A 26,638-nucleotide genomic window follows, 5' to 3' on the forward strand; every position below is an offset into this window, starting at 1 on the left:
TGGTCAGGCCAGGCCGCGTCATTTAATGACATTAAAGCATCAACAAACTTTCTTTTGAAAAATATTTTACATCCATAAACCACCTTATAATCTCTCAGTTCAAAGCAGTGATGGTTTGTAACTCAAGGTGCTCAGAACTGTTTTCTGTTTTTACACACACACCAGTTTAACTCGTCCTCAGTTGAGCTGGTAGACACACTCGGTGCCGGGGTACTGAGGCAGCCTCAGATCGTACTTCTTCTCCAGCGCCGGAGGAACGAACCTCCCTCCCAGGTAATGATAACGTCCTTTAAAGTGCTCCGCTGCTTTCTTCGGGGCGGTGAGGGAGATGAGCATATCCGGCTGGATCCCGTCGGGGGCGCCCTGTTCCACATCCCAACCTGAGGGAGTCAAGTCAAAGTTTAGTCATATAGCGTTTTTTACAACAGCCATGGTCACAAAGCAGCTTTACAGAAAAATCCGGGTCCGAGTCCCCATGAGCGTCGCCAATGGTGACAGTGGCAGGAAAAACTCCCTAAGAGCAAGAGGAAGAAACACTGAGAGGAACCAAGAGGAAACACTGAGAGGAACCAAGCTTTAAAAGGGGAACCCATCCTCCTCTGGTCAACACCGGACAGCAAACAATAACAGGGAGGACAAAATTAAATCGAGCAATAAAGTAATCATTTATTTAATCATCAATTATGAGTTTCCCTGAAGCCCTGAAGTTAAATTTAACAGGCAGTCTAACACAATAATGAGCAGAAGTCAGGCTTTAAGGCGGCTCCAGTTGTGACGGGTGAAACGAAGCCTTGTGAAACACTAAAGTAAATGGTTTCAGGTTTGGAAACATCTGACTCATCTCTCTAGTGACATCTACTGGTCATCGTTTTGTCTGGCTCATTCTGACCGTGCACTGTAGGTCTTAGTCTTTTCTCATAATAAAAAATGATTAAAGTGAATAAAACGAATGAAAAGAAGTCTTGTTTCAGGCGTATGACAATAAGGAAAGAAATGCAGACTGTTCTTATTAAAGTAACAACTATATAAATTACTACAACTGTTAATTATCTATTATTATTTTTTCGCCATTGAATGCGCATACATGCACTCAATAATCAGATCATAATCGGATATCTGCAGTTATCTGTTTATTCAAATGGTCATGTAAACACCATACGCCGATCTAGAAATCTGATAAAGAGGCTGGATTTTAGCTCAGTAATCAGATTTCTCAGTGCATGTGAACTCTTACTCTGATTTCTATCTGATTTCTCAGTCTGTGCATGCGCGAGATCAGACGGTGGATGTCGCGAGACGCAGCAAAACTCTGTTGCAGCGGCGCTGAAACCAAACACGAAATAAAGGATTTGAATATTCTTCATCTTCCAGATGATGTTTGTTCACAGTTTCAGGTAAAGCGGCGCGATGTTTTTATAAGAAGCCGCGGTATGAAGTTTGAGTTTTACGTTGTGTTTACGTCGCGTCTTCTTCTGTGAGTTTATTGGCTGGTTGTAAAGCAGAAATCTGATTACTGTCTGACTCATTTAAACACAGATTTTCTCCATTATCTGATTACTCAAGTGCATGTAAATGTGTTGATCGGATTACTGACAAAATCTGATTTTCTGCAGTTATCAGATTATTGAGTGCATTTAAACGCACTCACTGTTCTGGGATTAAGACAACTTCTATTGCTGGCTGGACAATGTGACTATATATATTGTTATCGTGGTAAATTATTTCACAATACAGTATGCTTTTCTGATCATATCCTTTATCATCAGTGCTTGTAGAAACTGACCAACTGACTGTTTCATTATAAAGAGAGCAAAATTAGTCTGTTTAACTGGATTTAGTGCCAAATACTGAATAAAAATCGTGTTCACAGTTTTTGACAGTATTTTTTTTAAATGCAGGTTCTTTTCCTCTGTTCCAGCTGATCAGATGTCTGAAAAAATAAATCTTGTGATGTGTCTCGTGAAAATTTCTTTAAGTATTGCAATATTATGTTTGTGCCACATCGTCTACCTCTAGCTTATCATCTCCCAGCCTTTGAAAAAATGCCTTCACAGGTAACTGATGTTGGTTTATGACTGTCTCTTCTGTCACAAAACCCCTGAATAGAGGTTTTTGCATTTGAACCACTTTAAAAGAGCCAGCACAGCGTTTTTGGGCTCCTCTAGGATCTGGGATCAGGTGATTGACTTGGGCAATGTGTCAATCACAGGCTGTAGCTCCAGGTTTCGGTGGCTCGGTAACACATTCTGAAGCCTCGTTCATCTGTGACAATGTGACTTAGAACAAAACGTTGTTACGTTAATTTACATCGGAAGTTGAGAATGTTTTTTCCATGTCCTGTAGTTACTTTTTTGGAGATATGAGGTTTTGCGATGATACGCATTTCATATGCTTACTGTTATACACCTGAAACAAGACTTCTTTTTATTCGTTTTTAGTAACTTCAATCATTTTTATTATCATTAGAAAAGACTAAGAACTACAGTGTACAGACAGAATGAGCCAGATAAAACAGATGGCCAGTAGATGTCACTAGAGAGATGGGAGTCAGACTAGAGCAAATACCCAAGTCGTTATAAAATACTGTCTTTTTATTACATTGAAAGATGAAAAATTTAAATATTAACTTAGTAACTTACGGCAGATTTTCAGGCACTCTTTTTTTTCCATATGTATCGAATCACCACTCATAATGAACCGAATTATGAATCATGTGAACTGTTACACCCCTAATTCTCACTATAATCACATGTGAAATGTGACCGGTTTTACTCGTTGGTGCTGGACCGACTGACCTGAGGGGATGTCCACACTAGCGATGGGAATGGTGACCTTCTTCAGTGTGGACAGGATCCCGCCGAAGGGCTCTCGCACCGCACCTTTGAAGCTGAAGCCGAAGATGGCGTCGATCACTACGTTATAAACTTCATCGATCTCATCAGCCTGAAAGACAAACAGAAATAAACCTTACCGAATCTTTACCATCAGATCAGTGAGATCATTTCCTAAAAGTGATATAACAGAATTTTACTTTCTTAAAAGTGAACTGCAACCAATACAGTTTGCACTGAATTCCTAATGGGGCTTTGAAAATATCAGTTATTCACTATATTCAATCAATAACTTTTCTAAAGATACAAAATACGACAGCAGTGTGAATATCACGGTGGTCTTAATGTCACTGAGCTCATTCGCACATTTTAGACACACAGTTGAGTTTCCTGAAGACCAGCGGCCGCATTTATAACAAGGACAGCGTCTGCATACGAATGATTTATAAAAACAAGTGTACGCTTGAATATTTGCTCTCAACTTTGTAGCCCGACTGAGCCGTTTATAAATCACAATCGGTCACAGAAATGAGCGCACGAGCTCTTTGGCTCCCACCCAACTGATCTGCTTGTGAATGTTTCCATCAATAAACACTGAAAGGGAGAAAAGTGTGTAGTGCAGCAGGTTCTCCTCTGCGTGAATAAAGCGCACTGCCTGAGGAAAACGCAGAGTGATTCCGCAGCTTCAGCAGTTGCTAGGCGGTTGCTAGGGTGCTGCCTAACCTTTACTATGGTATTTTAGGTGGTTGCAAAAACGTTTACAAGTGGTTGCTATGGTATTCCAGATGGCTGCTAGGATGTTGCTAGGTGGTTGCTATGGTGTTGATAGGTGGTTGCTAGGGGGTTGATAGGTGGTTGCTGTAGTATCCCAGGTGGTTGCTAGGGTGTTACTAGGTGGTTGCTATGGTATCCCAGATGGTTGCTAGGTGGTTGCTGGGTTTTTGCTAGGTAGTCGCTAGGGTGTTGCTAGGTGGTTGCTAGGGTGCTGCCTAACCTTTACTATGGTATTTTAAGTGGTTGCAAAAACATTTACAAGTGGTTGCTATGGTATTCCAGATGGCTGCTAGGGTGTTGCTAGGTGGTTGCTATGGTATCCCAGATGGTTGCTGGGGTGGTGATAGGTGGTTGCTATGGTATCCCAGATGGTTGCGAGCGTGTTGTTAGGTGGTTGCTATGGTATCCCAGATGGTTGCTAACATGTTGTTAGGTGGTTGCTATAGTATCCCAGGTGGTTGTTAGGGTGTTGCTAGGTGGTTTTGCTATGCGGCTGCATACATCCAGTCAATTTGACCCAGGAACATCACTGCTGCTCCTTACAGCTGAACATACTGGGAGTTAAATGAAAAAATGGCAGATGCTCTTTTCATTATGTGAACATTTCTTGATTAACGGATGAATAGAAAAGGTCCAAAATGTCATGGAATTAAATCTCATTACATTAATGCATATAGAAGTTAAAAATTTTTCCTTGCTCTATAAAGTTACACTTTTTGGAGATTTTTTGGAGGTTCTGCTGCAGCAGAGGCGATATGTTGTTTGTGCTTTGTGATGTTCCTCAGGACTCTTAACGTGGCTGATCTGGTACCTCAGGCATCTCCGACAGGAAGTTTATCTCCATCTTCTCACACTGAGTGGTCAGGTTCTGGAAGAGCTGTTTGTTTGTCCGCTTCGGATACAAAACAGCAGGCTCGTATCCCTGAAACAGATCAGTACAGTCACTCCGAGACTTTTATGTAAACACAAATGGTTAGTTAATTATTTATTAATAGAAGGATGTGGCACCGGCCAAAGAATAGAATCTGTAATATAACTCAGTTTCTTTTTAAAAGCCTTTGTTTTATTCAATTTCTATCATTCAGCACTGCAGTAACACTGATATGGTGGTGGTGAGTTAGTGTGTGTTACGCTGGTACGAGTGGATCAGACACAGCAGTGCTGCTGGAGTTTTTAAACACTGTGTCCACTCACTGTCCACTCTATTAGACACTTGTCGGTCCACCTTGTAGATGTAAAGTCAGAGACGATAGCTCATCTGCTGCTGCACAGTTTGTGTTGGTCATCCTCTAGTCCTTCATCAGTGGTCACAGGACGCTGCCCACAGGACACTGTTGGCTGGATATGTTTGGTTGGTGGACTATTCTCAGTCCAGCAGTGACACTGAGGTGTTTAAAAACTCCAGCAGCATTGCTGTGTCTGATCCACTCAGACCAGCGCAACACACACTAACACACCACCACCACGTCAGTGTTACTGCAGTGCTGAGAATGATCCACCACCCAAATAGTACCTGCTCTGTGAGGGTCCATGGGGGTCCTGACCACTGAAGAACAGGGTAACAGAGTATGCAGAGAAACAGATGGACTACAGTCTGTAACTGTAGAACTACAGAGTGAAACTATGTGGTCAGTGGAGCTGATAAAGTGGACAGTGAGTGTAGAAACAAGGAGGTGGTCATAATGTTCTGGCTGATTGGTGATATGAAGTCACCAGCTGTCTGGTTTCCTCTACAAATATCTACGGTAACAGCACAGCAGAACTGCTATAGAAGGCAGAACAGAAATACTTACGAATAGTTTGAGATGGCGAGCGCACACCAGCCCGTCTCCTCCGTTGTTGCCCGGGCCACAAATCACCAACACTCTGGGTGGGCTCTTAATCAGCGACTGCAGGGGATACCCCTGAAAGACAGACATGCAGACAACATGTAAACACCGCTGTCTCAAATCATACCGTGTGTTAAAGCACATCTACAAGTCTGCACCACCTTATTAAAGACCTGGACGAGGACTGAGCTGAGAGAAGTTTTGGGGATGTATTTACAGAAAGGATATCGGTGACTATAGACTTCTACTGTTTATTAGTAAGACTAGTCCTGAAGCTCCAAAGCTAAGATGCAAAATTTTGACATCAAGCCCCAATCACATTTCACCCCTCGCCCCTACTACTTAGCCCTACCCCTCTGTTTTGCATGTTCTCGTCTAGGGGTAGGGTGTCCTGATTCTTGTTGAGATAGAGGGGTGGGGTGAAGTGTTGGGGCTACATGACCCTCCAAACGGAGGTTTTTCAGAGACTCCAAACAGAGAGATATGAGGAAAAAAGAAAAACCAGCAAGATGGAGAACAAGAGACCAAAGAAACCCACAAATCTGAGAATTTTCTCTGTTAAAATGTACGATAATCACTGTATTATCTCAGTTTAATGTGTTTCAGTGTATTATGGTCTTTTTCTTCATAACAAGTATAAAAAAATCACTAGTAGTGCTGACGACTCTGTAGCTAAATTTCCCCTTAAATGGTGCAGCAGTTACATTCTGGCACCTCAGGCATCAGAACTGCCGCTCCATTTAAGGTGGAACTGAAAAATCGAACATGAGGCTGGTGAATATCTGACTTCAGCTTCATATCACTGAAGAATTAGGGGTGGGTGATAATAAATAATTACCCCCCTCTTTGAAGGCATATGATGCCCTAAATGTAACTAAAGCCCAGCAGTGAGGAGCTGAACTTTACCCTCCTCTGCTGTCACTGCAGACTGGCAGGGTCGCCTACAGAGCAGCCAGTACCCTGTAACTCGGTGGCAAAAATAGGGGTAGGGGTAAAAATAAGAAATAGGATTGGGCCCAAACTTGTTTTGATTGATGAATCATATGGTTTAAACAGAAAAATGTGTAAATATAATTATTATTTTTATGTATATTGTACCCCCCGCAAACAAAATCAACACATATAGAAAGAAATAACAGATTTGTGTTGACTGGGATTTTAAAGAACCTTTTGAAAAAAGATTTTATTCAGGATTATGAGGGGTTGGAGTCTTTTTGCTAAAGGTGCAAAACATGGCTGTTTACCTTTGTCACGGCCGTGGCGCAGCTGAGTCCAGCAAGTTCCATCAGCTGGTCCACACTGAAGCTGTACTCTGAAAAAAGCTCCTCGTCGATGCGCTGAGCTTCTTCCTGCCTGTAAACACAGACAAACGTTCTCAGTCAGGGTTTCTGCTACAGCTGTCTTGATACCCCACCAACTAGCATGGTGCTAACGGCACGTCCAAATGTTCTTTTCAGCTCTGACGGCCTGTAGGTGTTTTGCCTTCTCTGTTTTGAATAGTGACAGAGAGTTAGAGAAGCTGTTTGTGTCAGTATTTCAGTTTTTCTTTGTAATGTTTCATTGAGTTCAGGAATTACTTTACTGCTGAAATGTGTGCGGGAGGGGACACCGTAAACCACCGCACACAGGACGCACCGCGTAGCATAACATAGTGGAACGCAGCTATAGAGCACCAGCAGGAAGAGCCGATAAACGGTTCACGTTCATTATTACACTCTACTCGAATAAATTCAATGAAATAAAGCGTTCAGTGTCTCATCACACTTGGTATCTGCCTCTACCCAGACTGGCTGCTTTAGAACTTAAAGATATGAGCTGAAAAATCAAATCAAATCAAATCACATTTACTGTCGCAAAAAAAAAAAAAAAAAAACACTGACTCTGAATATATGCACAAATACACAATATAGTATTGCACTATTTTTAATGTACAGTTATACAGTAAGAAGTTATGAAATAAAACTATGATATGTACAGTTGTAAACATTTCCGTATGTGCAGTTAGTGAGTCTGAGGTAATAAATGAGGGGATAGAATACTGATATAGAAATCTTCCAGATTATACAGGATATGGATAGAAGATGTATAAGATGATATTATATGTGTAAGTACAGATTTGCTAGATTGAAGGTGCAGTGAGATCAGAGTCTGTTGGTGTGGTTGAGGTGTAGATTGTCCCTGGAGATCATGATGACGATGACTCAGAGGTGCAGTGACAGGCCTACTGACTGATACACCAGCACTACTGGATGTTCAGCAGCCTGATGGCCCGGGGGAAGAAACTGTTTCAGAACCAGCTGGTTCTGGACTTTATGCTCACGCTCGGCAGCCGTGAGAACAGCGCCTCCATTAAAGGTTTTGAATTTTTGGATGCTGCGACATACAACTCGGCATTTCTTGCATGTGCTGGCCTTAAAGGGGAACTCCATCCTTTTTTCATAATTTCTACATAATTAAAAAGTTGAGATGTAAACAGAGCCGTTCAGAGTGGTTTGGTGTGAAACGCTCCATTCTAGAGAAACTTACCAAGTCAGAATTGTTCACAGTGGTGGTGATAGGAACCAGACGTCCACCTCTAAATGCTCCCTCACAGAAAGTTACTACATGAAATGGTTATGAATTCACTGCCTGGTGTCTAAGATGTTCTTTTATGAAGGTTTTGTGACAAAGTTTTGGCTCAAAATGTGTTTAATCCATTTATTTTAATCTATTCATGGCAGAGAAATTTACGCAGGACGTTGTGAAGCAACATAGTCCCCAAGGGAGACTTGTTTTTCAGATTTATGACTATTTTCCATCATCAACATTCCATATAAACTCAGAAGACTCGTGTAGGTTCACTGGTGGTTCTGGATAGTAAATAAAATGTCTATATTTGTGTTGTAGTCATGGTGACCCCTGGTTCCTATCACCACCACTGTAAAGACATCTGAACCATTTCACACCAAACCACTCTGAATCTATCTGATTACAGCTCTAGGACTGAAAAATTCAGAAATTTTTAAAAATGGTGTAATTCCCCTTTAACTTCACGTTTCACTAGCGCTCGCCATTGTACCGTTGGAGTTGAGGGATTGTTTTAAGTTTATTTTATTTGCATACAGAGTGGCTTCAGAGATGTTCTGTGGACCTGAATGTACATGTGTGTGTTTTCTGCAGTGCAATAAGCATGTTTTGGAAATTATAGGAAAAAAGGCAAATATCGTTAATATTTTTATGCGATATTATGCAGTTTACGTGTGCATATTGGACTCTAGGGGGTGTACTGAACAGTCCGGTAACATACCGTACACTGCGGCACCCCTACTGATGAGCTACATGTAAAGTATGGGGGAAATTCGATTTTCTCTGAACTATTCCTTAATTAAAGCTGTGTGTTGCTGAATCACTCTGCTTGATTGTTATACGTACCCTAAATATTTGATGGTGTTCGCCATCGTGCAGGCCTGTCTAGCGGATGACGCTCTGTAGGTATTTTCGCACGCATGTGCATACGCTCCTCTGTGGGCGAGGACTGATACCCCTCGTGACGTCACGAGGAGACCGAGGCCAAACAGAGCTCTCACCCCCAACATCCACCTGCGCACAGCACCTGGAATACAACACATTTTTATTATTCCTCAATCATTTTACGACATCAGTGAATTCTGTACGCTACATTTGCATGTTTATGGCAATGTCACATCAACATCTGCCTACACATTTTCTTATTCTATTTCCCCAAATATCAGTGATATTTGGTTCTTTGAAGTTATGTCAACAGCCAAGTGCTATGACGATCGCTGAACTTATCCCTCCAGAAAATCTCTGAGTAAAAAAGTGCTTTTCTGTTTTCACCACTTATAACAAAAAAAAAGTCATTATAGTAATAATAATGTTTCTATGCTAATGAATTGGACATATTAAGTTATTACTATGAGATATGAGACTGTATTAGGCAGCACGGTGACAATATTTACAGTGGTGGTGATAGGAACCAGGGGTCGCCATGACTACAACACAAATATAGACATTTTATTTACTATCCAGAACCACCAGTGAACCTACACAAGTCTTCTGAGTTTATATGGAATGTTGATGATGGAAAATAGTGGAAAATCTGGAATAATAAGTTTTCTTTGGGGACTATTTTGCCTCACAACACCCTACATATTATGTATCCCTCCACCATAAATGGATTTTTAGGCCAAAATCTTCTCAAAACTATCATAAAACAGTGTCTCAGTCATCAGGCAGTGAAATCATAACCATTTCATGTAGGAACTTTCTGTGAGGGAGCTTTTAGAGGTGGACGTCTGGTTCCTATCACCACCACTGTGAACAGTTCTGACTCGGCAAGTTTCTATAGAACAGAGCGTTTCACACCAAACCACTCTGAACTTCTCTGATTACATCACAACCATTTATCATTTTGCAGAAGCTCTGAAAAAAACGGAATTACCCTTTAAAGAGCTGACTAGGACAGAGGTTCTTTAAGAGCAGGATTAATATGACACGACACTGCAAAAGAGAGCTGGGCTCAGAATAGATAAACTGGCTGAAGTTACTTTGCTATTTGCCAGCTTCTTGTTCGAATTTTTCCGTTCCACCTTAAACAGTGCAGCAGTTACATTCTGGCACCATTTAAGGTGGAACGGGAAAATTCGAAGAAGAAGCTGGCGACTAAGAAAATGACTTCAGCTTCATTAAAAAATCGATAAAGGGCAGCTAAATCGTTATTTATCTTAAATATTAACCTGTATAAAATACTGTATTTCTTTCAAGTCAAGTCACAGATTAGAAACTCGCTCAGAAAACATTAATTCGTCCTGCAGGTTCTGATCACAACATTATGAAACTGAACTATCGCGATTACCGTGTTGACAGCGTCACATTCCGCATAACATAATCTAACATCCACATTTCCAATTCCCCTCACCTTAGCCGAGCACCACTAACAGCGCACAGACCAGCTTTATAACTTCACACGCGAAAAATATTTAACAGCAATGAAATAAAAGTCCTGTAGCTGTTCGGAGGCACGGTGACCCTGACTGTTCTCCACAATGGCGGGTGAGAATTTCAAAATAAAAGTCAGAAAAAAAAATTAGATTATTTTTCTTTTTTTCTGGTCAGTGCTGAGAGCTCACTCTAAGCATCACGTGTGATTTAATTTAATAAACTCCATTAAATATTTTCATATTTGCTTTGGATTTTTAAAAATACATCTTTTTTTTATTGATTGATTAACCACTGATTGCAAGGCTCTGTTCCTCCTGCTTAAGACTAAAAAGCAAACTCAGTATAGTTCTAAGAAAAATGCTGCACCAGTAACTATTCTGATGAAGTAAATGATGATAATAATAATAATAATAATAATAATAACAACAACAACAACAAAAGAACAAAACCTTGCATCTCCAAAATGGTAAGTTTACAGGAGAAAGAAAAAACCTATTTTCCTTTTAATGTAAGTCAGTGGAAGCAGACTTTTTTTAATTAATTTTGGGCCACTTCCTTTGGTCCATTTATCATGAAATTTGTACACAATGTAAAGAGCAATTTCAAATTATGCCAAAAACTGAAAATCGACAAAAATGGAGATATGAGGTTTTGTTCTGACAGCAGCGAAATACATTCACCTATGAATAGGAGTGAATAGGATTGGGATAAATATTGGGAATACATGTTCAGACTACAGTAATGTACAGTAAGTGTCTCTATTCAGCCTATGTTGCATTATGTAAATACAGTATTCAGAATACAGTTATGATTTACATTTTTAGGAGAATATTCCTAAATAGAATACTCACCCAATAATTCTTTACAAATACAACCTTATAAATTAACATCATCAGTTCTTGTTTCTTAACTATTTTAAACTCAACATATGGCTACTTTACCAACCCTAAAGTTCTTGCTAAAGCCTGAGTAGACTGATAAATCAACGTGGTCAGTAATTAATCTCAGCGTTACTGAGCTCTGCTAAAGCCTGAGTAGACTGAAAAATCAATGTGATTGGTTATTAATCTCAGTGTTACTGAGCTCTGCTAAAGCCTGAGTAGACTGATAAATCAACGTGATCGGTTATTAATCTCAGTGTTACTGAGCTCTGCTAAAGCCTGAGTAGACTGATAAATCAACGTGATCGGTTATTAATCTCGGCGTTACTGAGCTCTGCTAAAGCCTGAGTAGACTGATAAATCAACGTGGTCAGTAATTAATCTCAGCGTTACTGAGCTCTGCTAAAGCCTGAGTAGACTGAAAAATCAATGTGATTGGTTATTAATCTCGGCGTTACTGAGCTCTGCTAAAGCCTGAGTAGACTGATAAATCAACGTGATCGGTTATTAATCTCGGCGTTACTGAGCTCTGCTAAAGCCTGAGTAGACTGATAAATCAACGTGATCGGTTATTAATCTCGGCGTTACTGAGCTCTGCTAAAGCCTGAGTAGACTGATAAATCAACGTGATTGGTTATCAATTTTAGTGTTACTGAATTTTTTTGAGGGATGATGGAACTGTGCAGTTTCCTCAGTATGGGGACGCGTTCTCTACCGTACTGTAGATGTTCTCCTAGGAAGTTGGACAGGTTCTGTTCAGAAGTTCAAGTAGTTGAACTTCATTCAAATGTTCAGGGAATTTTTCATGACACATATTAACAGAAGAATTACGTGAAGACAGGGTCGGTGTACCTAATAAACTGGACACTCATTCAGACCAGAAGCTGGAAGTATCAAAACAGAGGAGCATTAAGAACATAACAGACACAGCAACACAACACTGGATACAAACGATACATTTGCTTCAAATTTTATTTATTGGTTCAATCACAATTCAGTCTGTTCATATTTCAGATTTGTTTGGGTTCATTCTGGCCGTTGGTACACTACGCAAAAATAATTGTTGGATGAATTACATAAAGCTGAGCTGAATTAAGCATGAGCTATGTTAATCCCAGTAACCCACTTGGTCCAGCTAAAAACTAGCTTAAGTCTAAATCTTAAAACCAGGTTAACACTTAAAACAAGTCTTAAAAAATAAAAAACAGTCCCAAGTCTGAACCTTGAAATTAGCCTAACCCTACAAACTAGTTTTAGAATAAACCTGAATACCAGCCTCCAAACTACCCTTAGACTAAACCTTAAAACTATCTTAAACCTCAAAACTACCCTTAAACTAAATCTTAAAACTAGCTTAAACATTAAAACTAGTCTTAAGAATTAGCCTTAGACTAAACCTTAAAACTAGCTTAAATCTTAAAACTACCCTTAGACTAAACCTTAAAACTAGCTCAAACCTCAAAACTACCCTTAAACTAAATCTTAAAACTATCTTAAACATTAAAACTAGTCTTAAGAATTAGCCTTAGACTAAACTTTAAAACTATCTTAAACCTTAAAACTACCCTTAGACTAAACCTTAAAACTAGCTTAAACATTAAAACTAGTCTTAAGAATTAGCCTTAGACTAAACCTTAAAACTAGCTTAAACCTTAAAACTACCCTTAGACTAAACCTTAAAACTAGCTTAAACATTAAAACTAGTCTTAAGAATTAGTCTTAGACTAAACCTTAAAACTAACTTAAACCTTAAAACTACCCTTAGACTAAACCTTAAAACTAGCTTAAAACTTAAAACTAGCCTCAGCCTGAACCATAAAGCAAACACCAAGACACGCCTTTAAAACCAGCCTTATCTGAAACCTTAAAACTCACCATTCTCCACCTTAAAACTACAGTCTTACGTTCTGTTAGCTTTAGTCTTAGTCCTTAAATCTAAACTTACTCCTTAAGTCCTTTTGCAGTTGCTAATTAAGTTTAGATGACAGGTATTAATCTTGTCCACTGATCTCTCCTTCATCATCATCATCGTCTTCCTCTCCTCCAGATATGTTCTGTTTCATCCGGGACAGCAGAAGCGGCAGGTTTATGGTTCTCTCTTCCTCTTCATCATCATCATCATCTCTAGGTGGGTAGAAACGACGAGCCTTCGCCAGAAAATCATCTGCAGCGTCCAGATAAATCAGCCGGTCCTGAAAGATGGACACAGGCATGTTAAGTAAAATATATAAAAACAGTCATTTAGCATCGACTTTAACAAAACTGTTTTACCTGCGATTCGCAGAGATTCATCAGAATAATTAGACACGGAAGGATCGATCTTTTCAGCCCAATTAAACGATCGGCCGATATTTCTCTAACTTAGCCGGTCCTGAGCGCTGATCAGTGACGTAAAACATATGAGCCATATTTCCAGAATGTAACTGCTGCACCATTTAAGGTGGAACAGGAAAATTCAAACAAGAAGCTGGCGAATAGGAAGCCGACTTCAGCCTCGACAAATCTATTTCACTAATGAAAATAATTTTTCCTGAAGTACAGGGTGTCCCAAAAAAATTGACATCATTTTGTAGTCGAATAACAAATCAAATGATCTCAAATTTTAACAAAATGTAAAAACTAACCAGGTTTAATTTTTAATGTTTTTTTCAGGTTGAAGAACGGCGTTCACCAGAAATGAAAAGGCATTTAGCGTGTTAGAATATGCTTGAACACAGTCAAACAAGAGTGCAGCGCATTTTCGAGATAATCCAATAAAAATGCACCAACTGGAAAGCAGAAAAAATTCAAAGAGGAAGGGGCGAAGGGATCTGGACGACCACCAGTATCAGAAGATATCGTCAATCAGGTTCGAGAAACATTTGTGCGAAGCCCCAGAAAGTCCGTAAGAAGAGCATCTCTGGAAACCCAGATTTCTCGTACGACACTTTGGCGTGTCGTAAGGAAACACCTGCGAATGACTGAAAGCTGCAGCTCGTTCAAGCCTTAAAGACAGATGACAGGGAAAATCTACATCCCTCTGAATTTCTTGTTCGAATTTTGATCAATAAATCTTCTGTTGTTCAACATGAAGCCTATTTAAATTCGTTTGCCAGGACATGTAGCTACTCAGATGTTCACATCTCAAATGATGTCAGTTTTTTTGGGACTCCCTGTATAAATTACCTCACGTTTGGCTCCTGCATCACTGTGAACTCGCTGTGTGAACATGTAGAGCTGTGATTAGCGTGGTTTGTTGTAGAAGTTTTGAGGATTCGTTTCTGTTAGCAACCTTAGCATGGTAATCTTAGCTTAGCTCACAGTGCGCTAGCTTCATGACCTGCGGCTTTGGCAGGGACTGAAAATAAAAATGAGACCCTGAACTACAAAAGCGATTGTGTGTCAGCCCTTTTAGCTTTTTCAGTACGTTTAAAAACCAGCAAAAAAGCAAGAGGACAGTTTTGTCCTGTTAGCTGCGCCGGTTGCGTAGGCTCCTGTTATTTGAACGGTTATGCTAGCCTGAAGCGCCAGAATGTAAGTGCTGCACTATTTAAGGTGGAACGGGAACATTCGAACAAGAAGCTGGCAAAAAAGAAGCCGACTTCAGCTGTTAAAGAGCTGAAGGCTTAAAAAGGGACAGGTGGGCAACATTAACTTATTTTATTAATAGATCAGTATTGTTTTGTCCCGTGTGCTAATGTTTGTGGTTAGCTTCGCAGCAGCAACTGTAGTGGCAGTTTACAAACCCACAGCCTAGCTAATGTTAACTACATGCTATAGCTACTTGCTGTGTTGTTGTTCGCTCTAACGTTATATCACGGTATTTGTTCGTACAACGTTTACGAAGGTTTTTATGGCCAAAAAGATCTAAAAATTGTAGTTTGCCTTCTGCGCCTTTATATGTGGTATCCAGCCCTGCTCTCGATCGGTATCGGCTATTGGCCGATCATGCTGAATGTTGATCAGTGATCGATATTGGCCCCAAAAACACTGATTGGTCCATCTCTGAAAATAATGTCTCCCCATCTCATTTTTATTAGCCTATGAAACAGTTAAAGCCTTCCTTTGTGCTATTCTGTCAGGAAGGCAACCAAAGACAGCTCTCCGCTTGCTAAGTCTGATCTAATAGCCATTTCCAGGTCCAAACGCTCCTTCAGATCCCAAAAGCAAACAACAGTAGTGGAACCTGTGAATCTTTTCACGATCACTTCCTTCTTTTTAGCGAGGCACCAAAAAAAGGGGTCTAAATTCTTTCTCCAATCTGCTTGTTAAAGGTGCACTACGTAACATTTGGGGATTTGGAGACCTCTTTGGTAGAAATGTGTAATTGCACGCAAAGTGTGGTGGAATATTTTGCATCGTCAGCTGTGCTTCAGCCCTCTTTCATGAGCGGATGAATCTGAGGACTAAAGGAAAATTCAAAGTGAACTCAGTCTAATCTTGCTTAAGGAGCGTCTCTGAGGATGTGAGTGAATTATCTATTATCATCACATCTTCATCAGTGTGATGTTGACTCTGAGATCATTTGAAACCGAAACATCGAGCCGGACCTTCTTTTTGAGTCTGTGTGTGACGTTAATACATAAAGATGTATGACGTGGTGTGAAAAACTCCCGACCCAACACCTCTGACTTTTAAATGATTATTTCAGGCTTTATAGGCCGAATGTAATGTTTCCAGAAACATTAGCAAGGACTCTACTGTTCTATGCTGAAAAGACGAGAGCCTCACCCGTATGGAAAGGTCGGTGTGTCACATCTAAACGAGCAGATATTTTCAAAGCAGATTCTGATAGAGAACCACCACGTCTAACCATGTGCTCAGAGGGAACATCAGTGGGGTCTCCAGTGGTGAAGAGAGGCTGGGTTCTGAGGAACTGAGACTCAAACAGTCAGAGCCTTCAGACCCGACAGTGTGATTGTTTACAGTTGTCTCACTCGTGTCTCACCAGGGTGAAGAGGTATCTCTCGGGCGGGGGCTCGTTGCTGTTGAAGATGGACGTCTCTGAGTGGAGAGTTTGGAGCAGAGTTCGAGCGGCTGCTGCGTTTCGCATACGATCATACGATGCACTCGCAGACACATTCAGCAACGAATCAGCCTCAGCCATGAAACCTGCAGGAGAGAGAGAGAGAGAGAGAGAGAGGACAGAAAGCGAGAGAGAGAGAGAGAGAGAGAGCACGGAGGAGGTCAGGCTGTGATCTGATATTGAGAATATCTAATAGTACAACAGCAGTGATAATACTGAACACGTGTCAACATGTAAACATTCATCCACTCACCCAGATTCTCCAGGATCATTTTCCATTTGTCCCGCACCTCTCTCCTGACCTCCCTCATGGCCTCAATGTCCACACTCAGCCTCCGGTAGCCCTGCAGTAGAAAATAATAATAATGATAATAATAATAATAATTATAATGATAATAATAACGATAATAATAATGATAATAATAATAATACTAATAATAACAACAACAACAACAATAATAATAATAATTACTATTATTATTATTATAATGATAATAATAATAATAATAACTAGAAAAGTGCATTTCTTGAAGAAAATGTAAAGAAATTGCACAGTTTTGCTTGCTAACATTGCTAGGCTGTTACTGTACTATCCCAGATGGTTGCAAGGGTGTTGCTAGGTGGTTGCTATGATATCCCAGATGATTGCTAGGGTGTTGCTATGCGGTTGCTATGGTATCCCAGGTGGTTCCTAGGGTGTTGCTAGGTGGTTGCTATGATATCCCAGATGATTGCTAGGGTGTTGCTATGCGGTTGCTATGGTATCCCAGGTGGTTCCTAGGGTGTTGCTAGGTGGTTGCTATGATATCCCAGATGATTGCTAGGGTGTTGCTATGCGGTTGCTATGGTATCCCAGGTGGTTCCTAGGGTGTTGCTAGGTGGTTGCTATGATATCCCAGATGATTGCTAGGGTGTTGCTATGCGGTTGCTATGGTATCCCAGGTGGTTCCTAGGGTGTTGCTGGGTGGTTGCTAGGGTGTTGCTTGGTGGTTGCTATGATATCCCAGATGATTGCTAGGGTGTTGCTATGCAGTTGCTACAGTATCCCAGGTGGTTGCTAGGGTGTTGCTTTGCGGTTGCTATGGTATCCCTGATGGTTGCTAGGGATTTGCTAAGTGGTTGCTGGTGGTTGCTGTTATATCCTAAATGTTACTAATGGTCTTCTATCACAGTAATATAAGCTGGGTGCACAAACATTTGCACCCCATTAGTTCCTTAATACCTGAATAATTAATTTAACCATGATTGTATGAAAACTCTACGTTGGATCAAAAAGCTGTATACAAGCCCACTGTTCCTGATCAGAACCGAATATTCTGGAGTTGGAACGGTGGAGATGAAAAAAGGTGAGATGAGTTAGTCGACAAAAATATGGCAGAAAAATAAGAAAAAGAAAAGGAAGAATCTACAATCGGATAACGAGTGTTCACATTGCTTCACTAATACCACCCATCCTAACCAGGTAACAGTCAAGTCTCTGTGTATCATATATATAATTCTGTATTCTGAATATGTTTTCCCAATACTTGTATTGTGTTACAGCCCAACCCTGACTGTATATTCATGTAGTGGTGCAGATTTACAGTGATGTATGTACTGCTAATTAGTATGAATAATTGAACCTTTATTCTAACATCCTGACACGCGTGTGTACTTCACATCACATATTCAGGCCACATTTAAAGAAGTCCAGTAGAGGAGTGCAGCGCACCTGTGAGCCCATGCGTGTTTTGGCTCTGCTCTGCAGGAGGTTATAAAGCGTCCGGTCATCGTCTCTCTCCGAGTGGGAGGGGTCTCCGGGCTCACTCCATAGGTTGGTCTCCTGATCCCGCCTCTTTTTGGCCTCACGGTCAAAATACTCTAAAGTCTCATTACTGACACAGACACACAAACACATACACAAATTTTAATAACGTGTTTACAGCCATTTGTTTTCCATCTGCTTCCACTCACTGGCCACTTTATTAGAAACACCTACCTTGTGCTTCCACTCACTGGCCACTTTATTAGAAACACCTACCTTATATTTCCACTCACTGGCCACTTTATTAGAAACACCTACCTTGTACTTCCACTCATTGGCCACTTTATTGGAAACACCTACATTATGCTTCCACTCACTGGCCACTTTATTAGAAACACATACCTTGTGCTTCCACTCACTGGCCACTTTATTAGGAACACCTATCTTTTGTTTTTCCTCACTGGCCACTTTATTAGAAACACCTACCTTGTGCTTCCACTCACTGGCCACATTATTAGAAACACCTACCTTGTGTTTTCACTCACTGGCCACTTTATTCGAAACACATACCTTGTGCTTCCACCTGCTGGACACTTTATTAGAAACACCTACCTTGTGCTTTCACTCACTGGCCACTTTATTAGAAACACCTATTATTTGTTTTTCCTCACTGGCTACTTTATTAGAAACATACCTTGTGCTTCCACCTGCTGGCCACTTTATTGGAAACACCTACATTGCATTTTCACTTACTGGCCAATTTATTGGCAACACCCACGTTGTACTAAATTTTAAGTCCATTCATGCTGGAGGGATACATGCAGGGTGTTGTGAGGCAAAATAGTCCCCAAAGAAAACTTATTATTTCAGATTTTCCACTATTTTCCATCATCAACATTCCATATAAACTCAGAAGACTCGTGTAGGTTCACTGGTGGTTCTGGATAGTAAATAAAATGTCTATATTTGTGTTGTAGTCATGGCGACCCCTGGTTCCCATCACCACCACTGTAAAGACATCTGAACCATTTCACACCAAACCACTCTGAATCACTCTGATTACAGCTCTAGGACTGAGTTATGCAGAAGTTTAAAGTCTGGACAAGAGTGAAAAACCACCTCCGCAGCGATTAAATTAGATAACAAGTACACTTTTTATGGAAGGGACTGTGAGGCCTCAGATGGCTGGGTTATAGAAGCAAATGGCTGTTATTGAACATTTTATTTCTGGATAAACCTTCAGTCTTCAAGGCATTTCAGAAATAGAGCCTTTATGAGTGGGTTATCCTCACATTCAAAGAGTTCACTAAACCCTGATATTCGGCAGAAGGTCTTGTGGTCTGATGAGACTGAATTGCAGTTTTTTGGCCTGAAGGCTCAGCAACATGTGTACAAAACTGAACACTAAAACCAGCTGCTTCTCCTGTCCTGCTCTGACCCTGCATTCTGTATCTGGCCTGACCACAATGATCAATCTGTAGGACGATGGTGTCTTCTCATCTTTTTCAGACCTATCAGCTAAATTTAACTTGGTTAACAATCACCTTTTTTGTTTATTTCAGATTAGATATTTCTTTTAAAACCTTTCCCTCACTTTCTCAACCGTCCTCCTGAATCTCATATAGACCAGTTTCTTACCACTGGGCACTTTATTAGAAACACCTACCTTGGACTTCCATTAACTGCCCACTTCATTAGAAACACCTACCTTGGACTTTCATTCACTGCCCACTTCATTAGAAACACCTACCTTGGACTTCCATTAATTGCCCACTTCATTAGAAACACCTACCTTGTACTTTCACTCATTGGCCACTTTATTGAAAACACCTACATTATACTTCCACTCACTGGCCACTTTATTAGAAACACCAACCTTGTGCTTCCACTCACTGGCCACTTTATTAGAAACACCTACCTTGTACTTCCACTCACTGGCCACTTTATTAGAAACACATACCTTGTGCTTCCACTCACTGACCACATTATTAGAAACACTTGCCTTGTGTTTTCACTCACTGGCCACTTTATTGGAAACACCTACCTTGGACTTTCATTCACTGCCCACTTCATTAGAAACACCTACCTTGGACTTTCATTCACTGCCCACTTTATTAGAAACACCTACATTGGACTTCCATTAACTGGCCGCTTTATAAGAAACACCTATCTTGGACTTTCATTAACTGGCCACTTTATTAAAAACACCTACTGGGTGTTTGCACTTACTGGCCATTTTATTAGAAACACCCAGCTTGTGTTTTTACTTACTGGTCACTTTATTGGAAACACCTACCTTGTCCGTCCACTCACTGACCGCTTTATTAGAAACACCTACCTTGACCGTCCACTCTCTGGCCACTTTATTAGAAACACCTACCTTGTGCTTCCTCTCACTGGCCACTTTATTGGAAACACCCACCTTGTCCGTCCACTCTCTGGCCACTTTATTAGAAACACCTACCTTGACCGTCCACTCTCTGGCCACTTTATTAGAAACGCCTACCTTGTGGCTCATATCGATCAGTTTCTTACCACTGACCCTTTTCAGAAGCGACTCTCTGAATCTGTCATTTATGATCTAATTAATTATTTGCATGTAGCACCCACTGAATCTCTTAAAAGGTCTTGGGAACAGGATCTGGAAATTACTACTTTGGATGGCCGTTGGAGTCACACCCTGGGCCGAGTACGCTCCTCATCCGTATGCGCCAGACGTGGCCTCCTGCGGTGTAAGGCGCTCCATAAAGCTCACTTCACCAGTGCTAATCTGCCAAAAGTATTTCCGAATAGAAGAGATGTGAGAGATGTAAACAGTCATGCGCCTCTGTTCTGGATGAGCCCTCAGCTGACAAACGTTAGTCTAATGTGTTTGGAACACTTACGCAAACCCTCAACTGTGATTTAGACCCCAAATCCCTAACAGCCCCCAGAATTGCACATGCCTGTTACAGCACAACGTGTTGTTGCCTTCACCACTACTGGCCAGATGTGCCATTCTTCCTAAATGGAAACATGGCTTCCCTCCCACACATGACTGACTGAGGAAGTTCTATCGTGCATTAAGCTTGAAAAGTCCCTGGAATCCTTTTATATATTCTGAAAAAGATGGTTCTTCAAGGGTGCTTTAGTAAAGACTTAGTAATGTTATGGGTGTAACAGTACACAGAAGTCACGGTTCGGTACAAGTTCAGTACAACTGGAAAAAAGCAACAAAAACACCCAAATGCACAAGGCTAGTGCAAGTTACAGTGTCTTATAGCGCCCCTTTGAGGAAACCTAAGTTGGTACAGCCTGTAATGGGTCATTAGCACTCAGCGGGGAGTTGAGATTAACTAACATAAACTAAATGCATGTTATCGGTTCGGCTCCACTGCAGTCGCCTTTTTTGGTTCTCCATCAGGCAAACCTGGTACCTGGTACTATTTTTGGTATCACCTCCATTGAGGTTCCAAGCGAGCTGAGCCGATACCAAAAGGTATGTGTATTTGCCCCGAACCGTCGCAGTACAGGGTGAATACACGTACCATTACAGCCCTATTCTATATAGAACCATGAACACACAAAGAACCCTTTGCATGGTTAATTGGTTCTACAGATTGACTGAGAATGTGTTGTATATGGTTCTATATAGCACCAAAAAGAATCCTGCTACTGTTACAATGTCAAGCTTCTTACAATAGAAGAACGCTTTTTGGTGCTATATAGCTATATCCTGTAGAAGAACCATCTCACCATGCAAAGAACCGTTTAAGCATGCAAATTGTTATTTGACTGTTCATGGTTCTATATAGAATCATGAACATTAAAAGGACCTTTTGCATGACTAAATGGTTCTTCAGTCTTCAGGGTTCCTCAGGGTGATGGAAAATGTGCATGAATGTGCTACAAATGGTTCTGTATAGAACCTTTTGAAAAGCGTTCTTCTATTGTTACAATGTCAAGAGTGCTTTTTGTTGCCATATAGAACCCCTCTATAGAACCACTATATAGAACCATTTTCTTTACAAAAGAACCCTTGAAGAACCATCATTTTTAAGTGTGTGATTGCAATGTTTTGTATGCTGGACAGCGACATCACTAAAAAAACAACTTTATCTCAAACCTTTTCAAAAATGGTTCTATATAGCACCCAAAAGGGTTCTTCTGTTGTTACAAGCTTGACATCCTAACAATAGAAGAACCTTTTTGGTGCTATATAGAACCATCTACAGCACATTCTCCATCAACGTGAAGAACCGTTGCATGATGCAAAGAACCCTTTAATCATGCAGATGGTTCTTTGAGTGTTCATGGTTCTATATAGAGCCGTTGTCTTTACTAAAGAACCCTTGAAGAACCGTCTTTTTAAGGGTGTATATATATTACACACATACTTTTTAAAAACCTGCCAAATTAATGACAAACCAGCCCAAATTTTGTCCACCCACTAAAGCACTTTCGAAACAAATCCGCCCAATCTGGCAGCACTGAATATGAGTGGCCTCCTAGTTAGTGTCATTACCCATTTATCCCTGTGAGCGTGTGGAGGTGTTCAGTATCTCTTACAACCTTGATGATGTGGTTTCTGACACTGTATAACTCACTGTTATCTATAAACATGGACTGAATTGCAGACATATATGAGGACATTTGTTGTTTTGTTTTGAAAACATCTTTTGAGTTGATCTGTCTGTATGAAAAGGATTAGCAATTAGCAAATTGCAACTTTACACTAAAACTCCATAGGAGGCCATTCATTTCAGACTTGCTCGGGAGCGCCCTCTAGTGTCTGACCAACCCGGTAGGCACCACCAGAGAGGAGGAGACGGTCACTGGTTGAAAAATGAATGGGAAAGCTTGTAACGCTCAATATGGCGTCTGTTTACGAGGAAAGTCCCGCCCTTCCAGAAAAAAGAGCCAATCAGCTTGCCGGTTATGCTGCAAGCGGAAAAAGCCCTCCACCACTGAAAAATGGTGTTTTTGTATGTTATTTGATCCAAGAAGTAGAAAATATTTCTGCCGTGTTTGTCAGATTTTGCCAGTGATTTCAAATATGTATTTTAAACGTTAATATGGCTTTTAATTTCAATTCTTTAGGTCTCTCCCATTCAAAGAGATAGTCAGGGGGCGCTTCCTATCTTTTAGTCCTGAGTTAAGATCTGAGATGTCAAGATAAGATTTTACACAAATTCATATTACAGAAGCAAATCTGATCTTAATTTAGGAATTTCATCTTATCTTACAGCATCTTAGTTAGGAAATTGTAACCTACACACAGCTGAAATGTAAACACGTCATCAAAATAATGTTAAAATGTGAGTTAAGCTGCTGTTACTGATGTAAAAAAGGTCAAAACTGAACTAAAGTGTGATAAACTGTAAGTAGTGAACACTGTGAGAGCGCCCCCTGCTGTTTATCAGAGTCGCCGCTCCCCAGTTTCAGTCTCCATTTCCCAAACGCTTTAGCCGAGTGCGCTAACGTTACTCCTCCTAATAAACAGACACACGTTCAGCTCCGTCTCCTCATTATTCACCACCATCACTGTAATATTTCATCATCAACATTAACACACGAAGGTGATCAGAGGGGCGGTGGAGATCGAGTCTGCAGCGTCTGAGATCTTTAAAACGCAGAGTTAGAAAAGAAAATCATCTCACAGTGAAAGCAGCGTTTTACAGTAGAAATAAATGGAGCTCATTATGCTGGTAGTGAACTATGCTGCTGACTCAGCTGCCTAAAAACCATAGAAACGGACCTTAAACAGAAGTGAGGACCCTGTTGGGGTTCATCCTAAAGTTAGGACAGGATTTAGGAGGTTTAGTCTAGTTAGGATGTTTGTGTGATGCTATTTTCTTATCTGGAGTTCATGATGAGATTATGAAGTCAGGAACTGTTATTCTGGAATAGATACTGTCCGGAATTCAGTCCTAACTGAAATCGTCATGGAGACCAAACAGATCAGTTTTCAGAGTCAAGATGTTTCTGTAGTACGGGTTCTGGTCTCGTATGTGTGGGAATAACTGCCCGGCTGCGTTGCCAAGAAGGCCGCCAAGTAAACAGACTTTGGTGTTGAGTGTCAGTTCTCCTCACTACACTCTCTCTGTTATCGGCCGTCCTGAATTCTGTCTGCATTTCAGTCCATGTTTATAGATAACAGTGGGTCATACAGTGTCAGTTACCACATAATCAAGTCTATTAGAGACACTGAACACAGTTTGAGGACAGTGTGTGATGATTTAGACATGCAGTTAGCCCCATGCTAATTGGTGGAGTAAAAGCTTCCATTCCTTGTTAGCTACATTAGCCTCATAGCTTTGTGGTTAAAACTGAAGAAGCAAACTTGATTTTTAAAGAGGTGAAATTTGATTTTCACACAAATTTTCAGAGTAAATTATTGTCTCTTTGATGTTGATCAGCGCCCTCTTGTGGACTGTGGTTGTACAGCACACAGCATCACCGGATACAAGAATTTGCTGTTGAAGTATGGAGGACTGACAACATTTTAATATCAAAATGTTATAAAAATATTTTTACAAATATTTTAATGTTTGAAATAATTTAGTTTTACAAAAAAGTTAAAAATGTTTTTCAGATTTTAAAAGAATTTGTAATGACCCTGATCTCCGCTCTGTATGTAGGACAGGCATGATGCTGAATTAATGAATCTGAATTTCTGGAAGGAGGCGTGCGCCACAGCCACAGACTGAAGGAGATTTTTAAAAATATTAAATTTACAAGCATAACTGCTCATGAGCTCAAGAAAACGTAGCACTGTTCAAAACAGTGACTTTCTATAAAATTTGGTGTTTTATCCTACAATACTGTAGCAAAACTATTCCTGAAATTCCTGCATAACTCAGTGTGTGAGGTGTAAACAGAGATCTCTCTGTGGTTTGGTGTGAAATGGCCCTTTACAGTGGTGGTGATAGGAACCAGGGGTCGCCATGACTACAACACAAATATAGACATTTTATTTACTATCCAGAACCACCAGTGAACCTACACGAGTCTTCTGAGTTTATATGGAATGTTGATGATGGAAAATAGAGGAAAATCTGAAATAATAAGTTTTCTTTGGGGACTATTTTGCCTCACATCGCCCTGCATATTATGTATCCCTCCACCATGAATGGAGTTTAAGTTCTCTAAACTATCATAAAACAGTGTCTCAGTCATCAGGCAGTGAATTCATAACCATTTCATGAAGTAACTTTCTGTGAGGAGCTTTTAGAGGTGGACGTCTGGTTCCTATCACCACCACTGTGAACAGTTCTGACTCGGTCAGTTTCTCTAGAATGGAGCGTTTCACACCAAACCACTCTGAATGAGTCTGTTTACATCTTAACAATTTAGTTATGAAGAAATTTTGAAAAATCAGTGGTATGATATAGACATAGTTAAAGGGGAAAACCACCCATATTTCAAATTGCCTGCATAGTTCAGTGTGTGAGATGTAAACAGAGAGATTCAGAGTGGTTTGGTGTGAAATGGTTCAGATGTCTTTACAGTGGTGGTGATAGGAACCAGGGGTCGCCATGACTACAACACATTCTGACTCTGTGAGTTCCCCTTTAATGCACAGGGCAGTGAATAATTTGTAAGATAGATAGTATGTATGTATGATAAATACCCGAGTAACGGTCTCTTCTCTTCATCATCGTCGTCATCATCAAAAGTACAGCAGCAGCAGCAGAACCTGGCGCAGAACCTCTTGAAGGCCGAACCCATCCTGAAGGAGAGCGAGCGAGGGAGGAACAGAGAGCAGAAGAAGGAAAGAAGAGGGCTGCATGCATCAGCTGTCAGTGTGGGACATCTGAATGGGCTTCGTCCTGGACCACCGCTTTCACTTCTCCGCCATTCAGAGTGGGCCGAGGGTCAGAGGTTCCTCCAGAGGCTCCAAAATGCTGCAGGATGAGGGCTGCTGATGCTGCTCCAGGACCTACTCAGAAGATACGGACTTCGAGGCCATGAAAAGCAAATGAGCAAAGGAGCAAACAAACGTTCCTCTAGAACGAACACGGAGCCCCGTAAACAGTCACAGCTCAGTCATGTGGACCCAACAATTCCCTCTGAGGCCCCGAGGCCAACGAGACACAATCACACCAGTCACACTGCTCACAGACCTCACAGACCTGCCTCTGAGGAAGAGAGTCAGAGGGCTGTGATCTGGGGGGTTTGTGGGGTTGGAGTGGAGTTTGGAGCAGGAACCCAGGGAATACAAAGGTCAGAAAGGTCACTATGTGACCGATCCCTACACTCTTAAAGAGATGGTTCTTCAAGGGTTCTTTAGTAAAGACAATGGCTCTATATAGAACCATGAACACTCAAAGAACCATCTGCATGATTAAAGGGTTCTTTGCATCATGCAACGGTTCTTCAGATTGATGGAGAATGTGCTGTAGATGGTTCTATATATCACCAAAAAGGTTCTTCTATTGTTAGGGTGTCAAGCTTGTAACAATAGAAGAACCCTTTTGGGTGCTATATAGAACCATTTTTGAAAAGGTTTGAGATAAAGTTGTTTTTTTAGTGATGTCACTGTCCAGCATACAAAACATTGCAATCACACACTTAAAAATGATGGTTCTTCAAGGGTTCTTTTGTAAAGAAAATGGTTCTATATAGTGGTTCTATAGAGGGGTTCTATATGG

The 26,638-nt window shown here is 40.7% G+C and overlaps 2 protein-coding genes across 4 annotated transcripts; both read right to left on the bottom strand.

The window, feature by feature from the left end:
* On the bottom strand, positions 1–10,497 carry naxe (NAD(P)HX epimerase). Of its 3 annotated transcripts, none has more exons than XM_036565850.1 (7): positions 10,290–10,497; positions 8,846–9,013; positions 6,679–6,787; positions 5,399–5,509; positions 4,417–4,527; positions 2,796–2,943; positions 1–380 (listed from the first exon to the last, which is right to left on the bottom strand). In XM_036565850.1, exons 1-7 carry the CDS (start codon positions 10,334–10,336, stop codon positions 178–180), a joined length of 897 nt encoding a protein of 298 aa, XP_036421743.1. In that variant the 5' UTR covers positions 10,337–10,497; the 3' UTR covers positions 1–177. The 3 variants fall into 3 exon arrangements, with proteins under 3 accessions (XP_036421743.1, XP_036421744.1, XP_036421745.1); XM_036565851.1 differs by having other exon boundaries at positions 10,353–10,495; XM_036565852.1 differs by having other exon boundaries at positions 8,846–9,026; positions 10,353–10,495.
* A 1,730-nt stretch (positions 10,498–12,227) lies between these two features.
* mreg (melanoregulin) lies at positions 12,228–26,070 on the bottom strand. The gene is made up of 5 exons (XM_036565853.1): positions 25,618–26,070; positions 17,973–18,135; positions 16,515–16,605; positions 16,184–16,347; positions 12,228–13,448 (listed from the first exon to the last, which is right to left on the bottom strand). The coding sequence occupies exons 1-5, from the start codon at positions 25,713–25,715 to the stop codon at positions 13,248–13,250; spliced, it is 717 nt and encodes a 238-aa protein (XP_036421746.1). The 5' UTR covers positions 25,716–26,070; the 3' UTR covers positions 12,228–13,247.
* Between the last annotated feature and the right edge of the window lie 568 nt (positions 26,071–26,638).

The sequence above is a fragment of the Colossoma macropomum genome, unplaced genomic scaffold (assembly GCF_904425465.1).
Source record: "Colossoma macropomum unplaced genomic scaffold, Colossoma_macropomum, whole genome shotgun sequence".
NCBI lineage: Eukaryota > Metazoa > Chordata > Actinopteri > Characiformes > Serrasalmidae > Colossoma > Colossoma macropomum.

Bases quoted from the DNA above. Each gene is read 5' to 3' on its own strand.
- naxe (XM_036565850.1), bottom strand. From the start codon at position 10,336: ATGTGGATGTTAGATTATGTTATGCGGAATGTGACGCTGTCAACACG. The intron at 9,014-10,289 runs GTAATCGCGATA...TGCTGTGCGCAG, and splicing joins AATGTGACGCTGTCAACACG to GTGGATGTTGGGGGTGAGAG. The intron at 6,788-8,845 runs GTACGTATAACA...CTGTGTTTACAG, and splicing joins AACACCATCAAATATTTAGG to GCAGGAAGAAGCTCAGCGCA.
- mreg (XM_036565853.1), bottom strand. From the start codon at position 25,715: ATGGGTTCGGCCTTCAAGAGGTTCTGCGCCAGGTTCTGCTGCTGCTGC. The intron at 16,348-16,514 runs GTGAGTGGATGA...TCTCTCCTGCAG, and splicing joins AATGATCCTGGAGAATCTGG to GTTTCATGGCTGAGGCTGAT. The intron at 13,449-16,183 runs GTGAGACACGAG...TCCATCTTTCAG, and splicing joins AGAGATACCTCTTCACCCTG to GACCGGCTGATTTATCTGGA.